Genomic DNA, 12512 nt, shown 5'->3' on the forward strand with positions numbered 1-12512 from the left:
AAACTACTGAACCACAATTGAAGAGGCAAGAGCTAAATAAAAATAAGATTGGATCAAATTCATAATTATTTCACTGTTCATAACAATTTCCATATATTAGCAAATTCCCACATAGTAACCAATGAAAGAACAATTAACCCACTACTGAAACAGGTTATTATGAAGAAGTTGAGTCAAAAGCAGACACTTAACACAGGGACTTTAATGTAACACCATTTAGTAACATGACAGTTTGAAAAAGGTGAAGAGTACTTTGTGGATAAGAAAAATGGAGGAATACATCTGATAGAGTGGGCAGTTTACAACAATGGGACGGGTAACCAGAAAATCCAAATATAAGTGCCTTTTTAAGAGCTGAAAACTGTTGGTCATTCATTAATGTGCCAGACATTCAACCAGGAAGCTGCACCTTCAAAAACTGAAGGGGGGGGGACAAAAGGAATTTTGAAGAAATTTTGCTGAATAATCCTGTAATGGCAATCAACACTAACGATTTAAACCTGTCATTTTTTAGCTCAGTGGGAAGAAGGAAGTAGGCATGAAATACAATGTCAATAGAGAATGAAGGTGGCAGATTTCTGGAAATCCAATGATCCCCACTCATTTACTGCAAGGAGAAATCTGCAGACATATTTTCAGGTCTTGCTAAGTAACTGTTTATTTGAACTCAATACATTTGGGAAAGTCTGCTACATAGCTAAGGTCACCGTGACCAAAGAACAACAGATAAGAAGGTAAAGCACTCAACAGGAAGAAAAATGCATCCCACCCTCAAAAGAATTTAAGTGAATCACTGTGTATATGGGGGGTGGGGGATAAAGTAAATGGATACAACCTTCCTCTTTTACAAATATAGTTCCTCCCCAACATCTCCCTAATATAAACACTGTGGAGTGTTTATATAGTGTTTATATATTCAGTGCAAAGAACAGTATCATCAGTATGACTGAAACACTTCTGAAGAATAAAGCTGAAACATCTTTCTGAATACATTTCAGTGTGGTGTAATGGTGATATTATTGTACCATAGTGATGGGGGAGAGGCTCTGATAGCACCCATCTGCATTCCACATGGAAAAAAAAAACACCTAAATTCACTTTTCAAAAAAATTCTTCAAGCCACATTAAAAAAAAAAAAAAAAATTGAACAGGGCTGTTTTATTATGTAATGTAAGACAACCGTTACATGAATTGAAAATGAAAACTTAAAATATTCCACAAAAATCAGGTAACTCATGCTATATATCACTCCTCCCATAAATACTTTTAGCCTGTGTTCAAATTACACTCAATTCGGTGTTGGCCTGCCTTTGGATTTGACTTTTAAAATCTTTACACAGAGTAAAAGACATGGATAAAAATAAGTTTGTATTCTATCCTGTACTTTGACCCTGGAAAGGTGTGAGTCTGCTTACATTAAAAAAAAAAAAAAAAAAAAAAAAATACACTTAATCACAATAAAGCTTAACACTATGCAGAGCTTTATAATAATTTTCAGCAACGGACCGCAAGCTGCTCTGTGAAGAAACTGCATAGCAGAGGAGAAAGCTGGGAATTAGGGGAAATAGGTAAGGAAAACAGTGTCAACACAGTGGAACAAGTGATGGAAAGAAACATCTACTTTGGAGCCCACATACCCTGCCAGAGTTCCTTAAAAGCCACCTGCTCCAAAAGGCAGGAGCCCAGAGACTCCCTGTGTGTGCAGTACGAATGCCCAAGTGTTGCATTTAAGCCACCTCCTCCACTAACTGCAAAGCTGTCTGGGAACTGAGCAGTTCCAAGGGCAACAGAACACATGCACTTTATGGTCTACCCAACATCAAGTGAAAGGCTTTTTTTTTTTTTTTTTTCTTTTTGTATGACTATTTTTAATACAACTTAAATGGAATCTTTATATAAATTTGGGCTTCCATCCAATCCCTCTCTTCAATTTCCTTAGGAGGAATTAAGTAATGGAAGCAAGCAACACAAAATTATAACCACAAATGACTGCACTTTAAACATGATTATCAATTTTAAGGGACAGAGACACTTGAATGTTTTATAATACCAAACTTTAAAAAAAAAAATTTTGTTACAAAAAAATGCAATCCATCCCCATAGCATTTCTAAATGTTGGTGTTATTTCTAAATGGACAAATTAATATATTAAATTAAGCCAACATTTTAGACTGACAAAGTTCTATCATTCTATTTTTAAAAAGCTGTTTTAAAACAAAACAAACAAAAAAATACAAGTTAGTTGCTTCATGTTACATTTCACAACCATTATGTTAAATGTTTTCTTTTCTACAGAAACAGGGTCCTTTATGTCACAACTGCAAGTATTTACTGCTAGATGTTTAAAATTACATGAACTAGTGTTCGGTTGGAACCTGTTGATGGTGATGTCTTGAGGTTTTCTGAGTTTCAACCTAAGGTATGCCAGGTCCTCTCCTAGGACCACACTTGCAAGGGAAGGGGAGGGAGAGAAAAATCACATATCAAGTTCTTAAGATTGGTTCACTCTCTTCGTGGCTTTCTGTTTCTTGGCGATCTGTTCAAAATTTCATCCTCCTATTAGTTAAGAAGAAAAGAAATTCACTATAATTAACACATTTAAAAAGAAATACAAATGTTCATTACATTTTCAAGATTAGCAAGACTAATTTTGTAGCCCATTTTAGGTTTAGAAGAAAATGCACCAAAAAAAACACTGACTGCCCAGGTGAGATTACATATATTCTACCTTTGTCTAATTTACCCCCCCAAAAAAGGTACTTTTCTCAAACAAACCCATAAACATTTTCTGTAAAATGGATCAAACATTGTGCTTTTACATGTTATGTTCCTTAACCCTAAGCACTTAGTCCCATTTTGAGGATGAGAATCCTAGGATTCAGAAGAAAACTGAAGATAATCACAGTAGGTTACAAGTCCGGTGATCTTTCTATTCTAAAACTACTGCCTTGCACACCTGTAATCCCAGTGACTGGGGAGGCCGAGGCAGGAGGACTGCAAGTTTAAGGCCAACATCAGCAATTTAGTAAGACCTAGCTAAAATACAAAAGGACTGAGGATGTGGCTCAGTGGTTAATTTGACTCCTGGTTAAATTCCCCATACCAAAAGCACAAACAAAAACAAACTACTGCCTTTCCCAAATTATACCAGCAACTTTTCATCACAGTTTGGGAGCTATAAAAAATTTTGTGAGACATGGTCCCTACCTTTAAGACCTTAAGCATTCTAGTTGAGACAAAACATAGTCATTAAAAATACAAAAAAAGGGCTGGGGTTGTAGCTCAGTGGTAGAGGACTCACCTAGCATGTGCCGGGGAGGGGGGACCCTGGGTTCAATCCTCAGCACCACATAAAAATGGATAAATAAAAGTATTGTGTCCAACTACAACTAAAAAATAAATATTAAAAAAAAAATACAGGGTTGTAGCTCGGTGATAGAGAGCTTGCCTAGTGTGTGAGGCACTGGGTTTGATCCTCAGCACATCTAAAAATAAAAGTATTGTGTCCATCTAAAACTAAAAACATTTTTTAAAAATTATATACACATATATACATATGTGTGTGTATACACACACACACAAACAAAATATAAATAGCATTGTTCTTCAGAAACAAAAGGAAGGCAGAGATGTGACAGCTAAAAAAATAAGCGGAGTTGGGTTTGGCTCAATGGACCAGACTCAAACACAAGAGATCTTGGAGAAAGGACACTATAAGCAAAGATGTAGTAACAGAGACTATTCTCTGTTACTCCATATATCCAATCTACTACAAAATCCAAAATCCCAAGTAGTTTACACCTTCTGTCATCCTGGCTCAAAGCCACTGCAGCTTTCCAAGATGATTATGGGGGCTTCTTAACAGGTCTCTGATTTCTCTACTCTAGAGAAAACGTCCACAATGGCTGCCCATTTCACTAAAAGGAAAAGCCAAGGGGCCGGGGTAATGGCTCAGTGGTACAGCACTCGCCTACCCCAGGTGAGGCACTGGGTTCAATCCTCAGCACAATATAAAGATAAATAAATGAAGGTATACTGTCCATCTAAAACTTAAAAATACTTTAAAAAAAAGAAAAGCCAAGTTCATAATGGCCTATAAGGCCCCACATTATTTGTAACCTTCCTTAACTCCTTTTCTCCACTCCTTCTTTAACTACTGGCTATTCTTATCTTTTGGACTACAGCTGTAGCCTTGGTACCGGACATTCTCTCTAGAATGCCCTTCTCACTGACATCCTCACAGAACAGTCCTTCATCTCTGTCAAGTCTCTGCTCAAATGTCGTCTTTCCAATGACAAGCCATTGGCTTCCAGAACTTCTACTACCTTTTTCTATCTTAATTTTTCACAGTCCTTCATCTCTGTCAAGTCTCTGCTCAAATGTCATCTTTCCAATGACAAGCCATTGCTTCCAGAACTTCTACTACCTTTTTCTATCTTAATTTTTCATAGCTTATCTAATACACTGTTATTTACTTCCTTCTAATGTCTACTGCTTATTGTCTATTTCCCCCAACCAGAATTTAAGCTCCTCAAAGTCAAGGTTATCTTTGTCTGATTCACTGACAATGCCTGGCACAAGAGACATTCAATAAGTATGTTAAATGAATTAATTGACTAAACCATGGACAACAGAAGGGGAAAGTTTAGAATGCAGTGATTTGTGCAAAAAATACTTGTGAGGGCCCAGTGAAGAGAGGGACAAGAAGACAGAAATGTTAAAATAACTTGAAGTTTCCACCTTAGAAAGCATTTTATTATTTTTTCCTTACAAACTTCTACTTATTTCAAAAAACCATTTTCAGCACAGAAAAATACTCGAGATTCAGACAGAGCTTGATGTTTACCTGTGCCACTCAAAATCTCACTTTAACAAAATTGGCTATAACAGAATTTTGCTGTCACAGCCATTGTAAAGTACCTAATATTCCTTTTATTTAAATGTAACTTCAACTTAGTTGCTTAAAATACAAAAAGTATTAACCCGTACTTTTACCTCTGCTTTAGGTTTTCTATCTTCCTCCTCTTGACTGACAGTGCCCCCATCTTCTTCAGCATCACTTTTTTGTTTTTCTTCTAAGATATAAGTTAGAGTAAAACAACTGAGCAAATTCTTATATTTGATTCTGGTAATTAAAATAATTAGCATTACCTAAAGCAAATTTTACTGAAATTTATTTGTCAGGGTTTGAAACATCTTTCTTTGTTTAGAGCAACATTCTTGGAGGTTACTTCTTACCAAGTTTCTCTTCACCTTCCTCCTCTTCATCTCCTTTTTCCTTCTCCTCCTCCTTCTCTTCTTCTTTCACATCTGGTTGAGGAGCATCAGTCTTCTTGTACTCCATAGCACTGGACTGTTTCTGAAATATTCGCCAGAGTACAACAACTTTCACATTTTCATGTACTACATTACCATGTAATTACTGAATGCCTACAGGCAAAGTTCTGTACCAGACTGTATACAGGGACAGATATACAGACACAAGAAAGATGTAATTTCTACCCTGAAGAGCTTTATCTTCAGTGTTTTTGTATGGTTTAAGGTAAAAGAAAACAGTAAGAACAAAAGGTCAGGTAGGAAACTTACAGGTCTACTTTGTCAAGTAAACTCAGGCACAGATATGCAGAACAGAGGTGGTATATAAGCTAGAAACAATTTGGGATCCAGCTATAAAGTGTGATGTATGTGAGGTAAAGCATAATCTTAGAAGAACCAGAGGGCATGCAACAAGGGTTAAGAAAGAAAACCTCACATGACTGTAGTATTCCCACATGTATTATTTTGAAAAGTGGGGACAGTGAGGAAGCAATGAATAATGATAAATCAAAGGCAAAATTAAGGTGGTCAAGAATGGAAATAGCAATACCAGGAGAAAAAGCTGGTTTGGGCCCAGATGGCTGATTTTAATAAGTTGTTCTTTTTCTTTCTTAAAAAAAAAATCTGCTGCCAAGTACTAAAAAAGTAATTCAGTGGACTAAATACTGGCAACTAAAGGACTATAAATCCTACCCCTATCTGGGCACAATAAATGGTCACTGAGGTGTAGTGAATAAGGTTCAGAAGTCAACTCAAAATGTGGAGCTGCTACAAAGAAAATCTCAAGCCAATATATCATACTTATTTTTAACATCCTAAGTGCTCTTTCTAAAAATGATTCCTAAAAAACAACTCCTACCTTTCCAGAACAGCAGAAGAGGATGACAAGGAACACAGGAAGAGCTACAGTCAAAATGTAGACCACCCAGAGCCATGGGCGCTCCTCAGCTGCCTCAAGCATCTGCCCCACTACACCTGGCTGAAAAACAAAACAGCAATGATGGGAAGTTCTGGCTTCTGACACCAAATACAAATGCAGTCTGCACTATTTGTTCCACTGTTCAGTTATGGCACGGCACTACTTAGGCTCGTCCTTTTTCAAGGGTGCAAGCCAAGTTGCTCATATAATATAAAAAGGAAATTAGAGAAAAGTCTCCATTTTTCTGTTCTCCTTATCATCCCAGTGACTTCACTTTCATCGGTACAAAAACTGGTGGGAGGGTAGTACTGGGGATTTAACCAAGGGGCCCTTTAACACTGAGGTACATCCCCCAGCCCACCACCCACTCTTCCTTAAATTTTGAGACAGGGTCTCACTAAGTTGCTGAGGTTGGCTTTGAATTTGTGATCCTAATGTCTCAGCCTCCTAAATTGCTGGAATTACAGTCACATACAACTGCACCCAGCAAAAATTCGGCTTCTTAAATACCTGCGAAAGGTTCCCTTAACATTATCGACCAGTGTTAAAGAATGTCTTATCTAAGTATCTCTAGTTCTCCAATTCCCAGTTCAGAGACATGACTAATTACCTGATAATCCATGTGTGGGATAAACCAAAAATTCAACATTTTGAGAGTGAATTAAAACATACCTTAAATGGCAAAATTTGATAGACACATACAAATTAAAAAACATACCTTGCACATAACACAATTAGACTCTAAAGCCACTATATTAAACTAATAAAATCATGTCTAAACGTCCAATATTTTGTTTTAAGCAGGCATACAGCTAATACTTTTTTAGGACGATATTCTTAAATAAGGGAAAAGACAGACACTAAATGCTAGCTTTTTACAAAACAATTAGTTACCTACAATAACATAAATGCACAAGAAATCGCAAGCACACACCTCAGCAGCTCCGTCGGCTGCTTTCTTCAGGCCCCATCCATCATTGGCCCAATCATCAACTACTCTTCGATCCCCACTAATGATGAAGTTGTCAAAAAAAATGTCAGAAGTCATGGACCACAGCTCCAAACCAATAGCACTAAAAGGAGTCATTTTGAAAGGCTCCAGATCTTCAAAGAAATCAGGATTTGGTATTTTCCGAGGTTTCCAGATTCCCTTAAAAACAAAACAACAAAAATGTTTCAAAAAATTATTTCCAATAATGACCAACAAAAAAACAACTAAGATAAATTCTGCATTATCAACAGCAGGAAGAAAACAATGAATGCTACTGATGGTTTTTTTCTGGACTTAACTAAATTGCTCAGTCTGGCTTTCAACTTGCAATCCTCCTGCCTCAGCCTCCCAAGTCACTAGGATTACAGTTGTGCACCACCACACCTTCTGGTGGGAGTGGGAGCATCAGCACAAACTTATTCAGTAGTGATGGAAAATAAAATGTAAATGATCATCAACCAGTAATTCACGTCTAAGTTAACTACCTAGAAAAATACTTGCTACATAAACCCAGACATCTACAGGAATGATTACTGCTACACTTACCTAAAAGCAAAAATTGCAAATCACCTAAATGGCCAACAACAAAAGAGCTAAGAGGCAATTTCGGAGTGCAATTTTAATATCTTAACTGTCCAAGTGCACAATTAAAAAATACATTTTACCACAGAAAAATATACATCTAGAACATGTATCTAGATATACCTAACACCTTATTTTTACACCTTACACTTTATAAATTTGATGGAATGGAAATGACTTATCATGAAGAGTCCAAGGATTTTAATGTGTACATTATTACAGTAAGCTTGGAATTTCATAACTTCACAATATATATATTTTCATATAAGCCTCAGTCTTTCTATGGGTGTAGAGGTATTAAAGCCATGCCATAAGCTGATTTGACACGATCAAGGTACCAATTCCCTGATCACAGTCCTCTGTCCACCATGTAATAGATCACAAATCTTGAGATCTGTCTGGATCCTAGGACTGAAGGACTCTGCCACCTAACAGCAGGGTGCCCAAACCACAGATTTTCCATTTCCCTTTTGTTCTTAAATTTAAGTTATAAAACAAGTATTGAAAGCTTTCCTCTCCAGTTTCTAAGTTTATCTTTGCAACACTTAACTCATTCAGTTCCCTATCAATTAATAAAGCTACTTTCTGCTCTTAATTCAACAGCTTGTATGTATATAATGATCAACCTGGCAGCCTCACTACACAAAAAACATTTACCTGAATACAAACAGATTAATGAGAGCAACTCAACCTTCTGGAGACACAAACCTGGTAGTTAGGATTATCAATCATGGGAGGCTTCCATTTGCCCTTATAATTGGGGTTGTCAATCATTGGTCGCTGCCAGACACCACACCCAGAGGCTGACTCACATTTAGGGTTGGCAATCTGAGGAGCCTCCCATTCTCCATCCATGTCCTCATCCCTATGAAGACATAAACAACAAATTACAAATGGGTTCTAGGATGCAAACCTATGAATATCCCACCAGCCCAGTGCTCCCCTGAGATCCTGCTGGAATGTTTCCACAGTCATGCTACAGAAAACCATCTTCTCTTGTTTTAATTTCCAGTAAGAGCAGCTTTGATAACAGATGCATTTTTAAAAAAATGATGATGAAGTATAATTAAATTTATTGCATTCTCCCCTTAGGAATGGGCACTTGGCAGTATTTAAGCTTTACTTTAGTAAAAATTCAGGTAACTAAAAAAATTAACTCAAACTAGGTGAAGGGCACACACCTATAATGCCAGCTACTCAGAAGGCTAAGGAAGAATAATTTCAAGTTCAAAGCCAGCCTCAGCAACTTAAGGAGACCCTGTCCCATGATAAAAAAAAGTTTTAAAGGTTGAGGATGTAATTCAGAGGTAGAGTACTTGCCAAGCATGAATGAAACCCTGGTTTAATCCCCAGTATCATAAAAAATAAAATAAAAAACAAATACATAGAAAATTATCTTAAACTCTTACCAATCCTCTGGTTTCTCTGCATCTGGATCAGGTATATATTCAGGTTCATCATCTAACCACCCTTCAGGTTTTGTGGCCTCTTCATCTGGTATTTTAGCAGGGGCATCTTCATCCCTTAAACACAAAAGAAAATTCATATTAGGACAACACTGTCCAGAGAATCACAGTAGTTCCAGTTTGTGAAACTGAAACAGCATTCTGAAAATATTTAGGCCTTAAATGCCAACATTTTAAATAATTTCTCCTAGCAAACATTTGTAAACATGTTACCTTTTATAAAGGCCCAATATCCAAAATAAACTCTTAGAACTCAATGAGAAGATAACTCAATTTAAGAAAACCAGACTAAGTAGAATGAAAAAAAATTAAAGGAAAAAAGAAAACCAGCAAATAATTTAAGTAGACATTTCTTCAAAGAAAATATTTAAGTAATCAATAAGCATATGAAAAGATGCTCATCATTAAACATCAGGGAAATGCAAATCAAAACCACAATAAGATACCATATCACACATACTAGAGTGGCTATAATAATAAAGAATGATAAAGCTGGGTGTGGTGGTGTACACCTGTAATCCCACTTACTTGAGAGGCTGAGGCTGGAAGGTCACAAGTTCTAGGCTAGTTTCAGTCACTTAGCAAGACACTCAACAACTTAATAAGACCCTAGCAAACATTTTTAAATGTTTTGTCTAAAAAGAAAGGGTTTTTAATATTTTTTTTAGTTGTAGTGGACACAATACCTTTATCTTATTTATTCATATGTGGTACTAAGGATTGAACCCAACACACATGCTAGGCAGGTGTTCAACGTTTGAACCACAACCACAGTCCCCAGATTATTTGTTTTTAAACGTTAGTTTCAAATCAGTACTGTGAGAATCTCAAGACTCAACATAATAATTATGGTATAATGAATGGTGCATTAAGAATTGAAATGCAAAAATAAATAAATAATTTTTTAAAAAGACTCAATATAATAGTCACCTGATCTTTTCAATCTTAACATTCACCCCCTCCCACCTCCAAAACAGAACAGCTAGTTAAGAAATATAATACTGAATAAGGCTGAATCCAAACCTTATGTTCACCATATATATAAACTAACCATTTATACTAGTGTACTATAAAAGTTCAGGAACATGTATCTTAATATTCAAGGAGAAAAAAAGGTCAACTAGAATTTAATTGCTATGCACAGGAAGATACTTTTACAAATGGTAAAAACAGTTTTATTATTTCTTTGTTCCCTTTCTGACATTTCTGAAAGTCCCTGTATTAAGTTCATATGTGGTCACACAGGAGAGCTTGACCCTGCTTGTCTTCATTTTTCATCAGTCTGCAATTTTCACACTACACAAAAGGCAATATGATAACTTATTTTCCTTCATGTATATCAAGCTCACTCATGCTCCTCTACCTTCTGCAATAATGACATTCTTCAACCAGAAATGCCCTTTCCCATCTTTATCATTTAGTTAACTCCCACTCTGTCCTCAGGTCACAATTTGCTTTGCCCTGCTCAGAGAAACCATGCCTAGGTTAGCTGTATCTGACTCCCTGGTCACCTTGTTCTCAGACCACTTTCCAACTAAAATTCAGCATTTCAGGACTACACTTTTAAATATGAATTAAAAGCACTGGCAGGGCTAGGGGTACAGCTCACTGACAGAGCACGCACTTAGCATATGCAAGGCTCTGGGTTCAATCCCTAGTACCAAATAAAAGTAAAACAAAGCAGCACTGGAATGGCTACACCAGGAGATTGCCACAAACCAATCTTGTCACCACAGGTAAACTATATCATCAATCAAGAATTTTGTGGATGGGGCTGGGGTTGTGGCTCAGCACTCGCCTAGCACATGCAAGGCCCTGGGTTCAATCCTCAGCACCACATAAAAATAAATAAATAAAGGTATTGTGTCCAACTATAACTAAAAAATTAAAAAAAAAAAAAAAGAATTTTGTGGTTGATAAAATGATATCAAACAATCTAGATTATCACTAAGACCCCTTTTTCAGCTATAATAATCTACATTTTTTTAATGCAGATTAGATTGCATAATAGAGTATTTAAATGATCAGATCTCACTCGACCAACATTTGGTTATTCAAATCACATGAAATATATAAAATGTTCCCTTACAATCAAAGACAGGTCTCCAAGACTCACCAGTCATCTGGCTTCACAGCATCAGGATCTGGGATTTTGGGTCTTTCATCCCAGTCCTCAGGTTTCCGGTCTTCTGGGTCCTCAATTTCTCGTGAAGGATTTACAGACGGAGTCATGTCATTCAGCAGATTTCCACTATTCACAACAGACTGGTCAACTAGCATTTCAAAACTATTATCTGGATTCAAGACTGCAAAAAAGGTTAAATGAAGTTAAAAATAGTTTACTTCCAAGTTAAAAATATTTACTTCCAAGCTCCTTTCCCCACAACACAAAAGATTATGACTAACTAGAAGTACCAACATGAGAGCATGGAGGAAAGACCTTAGGCATTTGGGTCAGAACATGGTCAACAATGCCTGGCTCATGGGGCCCAGAGCATTGTAACTGTTCTTGACCTGCAAAATGTAAATGCTATTTCCTCAGGTTTCTAAGAATCATCACAAATGATAGTTAAAATTTCTTCTTTTGTGGGGGGGCTGGCAGTGGGGGGTGCTAGGGATTGAACTCAGGGGCACTCACCCACTGAGTCACATTCCCAGCCCTTTTTAAAATTTTATTTAGAGACAGGGTCTCATTGAGTTGCTTAGCACCTTGCTGTTGCCAAGGCTGGCTTTGAACTCCTCCTATCTCAGCCTCCCCCAGCCGCTGAGATTACAGGCATGTGTCACCATGCCCAGCCTGTAGTTAAAATTTCTGGGGCTGGGGTTGTAGCTCAGTGGTAGAGCGCTTGCCTAGCATGTATGAGGCACTGGTTCAATCCCTGGCACCACATAAAAATAAACAAATAAAATAAAGGTATTATGTCCTTCTACAACTAAAAAAGAATATTTAAAAATAGTTAAAATTTGGGGCTGGGGTTGTGGCTCAGTGGTAGGACGCTTGCCTAGCATGTGTGAGGCATTAGGTTCGATTCTCAGCACCACATATAAACAAATAAATAATAAATAAAGGTCCATCAATAACTAATAAAAAATTTTTTTAAAAAGTTAAAACTTCTAACACCAAAAAAGACTTCATTTATGGACACTAAAAACCTACATAAACTAATGTGATTATTGGTCTAACATGAATGTACATACCAATCAGCAGGCAAGTAAATTGATTTTCATTCATTTGTTT

The 12512-nt window shown here is 36.8% G+C and overlaps 1 protein-coding gene across 1 annotated transcript in view; it reads right to left on the reverse strand.

Moving 5' to 3' along the window:
- Positions 1-182: 182 nt before the first annotated feature.
- The window catches only part of Canx (calnexin), a 36724-nt gene continuing 24394 nt past the window's right edge, over positions 183-12512 (reverse strand). The window contains exons 8-15 of the mRNA XM_046457123.2: positions 11391-11580; positions 9218-9331; positions 8517-8673; positions 7170-7385; positions 6176-6295; positions 5239-5359; positions 4996-5075; positions 183-2556 (exon numbers count right to left, since the gene is read on the reverse strand). Coding sequence (XP_046313079.1) covers positions 2503-2556; positions 4996-5075; positions 5239-5359; positions 6176-6295; positions 7170-7385; positions 8517-8673; positions 9218-9331; positions 11391-11580 — 1052 coding nt within the window. The 3' untranslated portion in view covers positions 183-2502. The remainder of the gene's footprint in view (positions 2557-4995; positions 5076-5238; positions 5360-6175; positions 6296-7169; positions 7386-8516; positions 8674-9217; positions 9332-11390; positions 11581-12512) is intronic.

Source organism: Marmota monax, unplaced genomic scaffold, assembly GCF_021218885.2.
Source record: "Marmota monax isolate L192 unplaced genomic scaffold, Marmota_monax_Labrador192_F-V1.1 WCK01_AAM20220418_F8-fsc00263, whole genome shotgun sequence".
Classification (NCBI taxonomy): Eukaryota; Metazoa; Chordata; class Mammalia; order Rodentia; family Sciuridae; genus Marmota; species Marmota monax.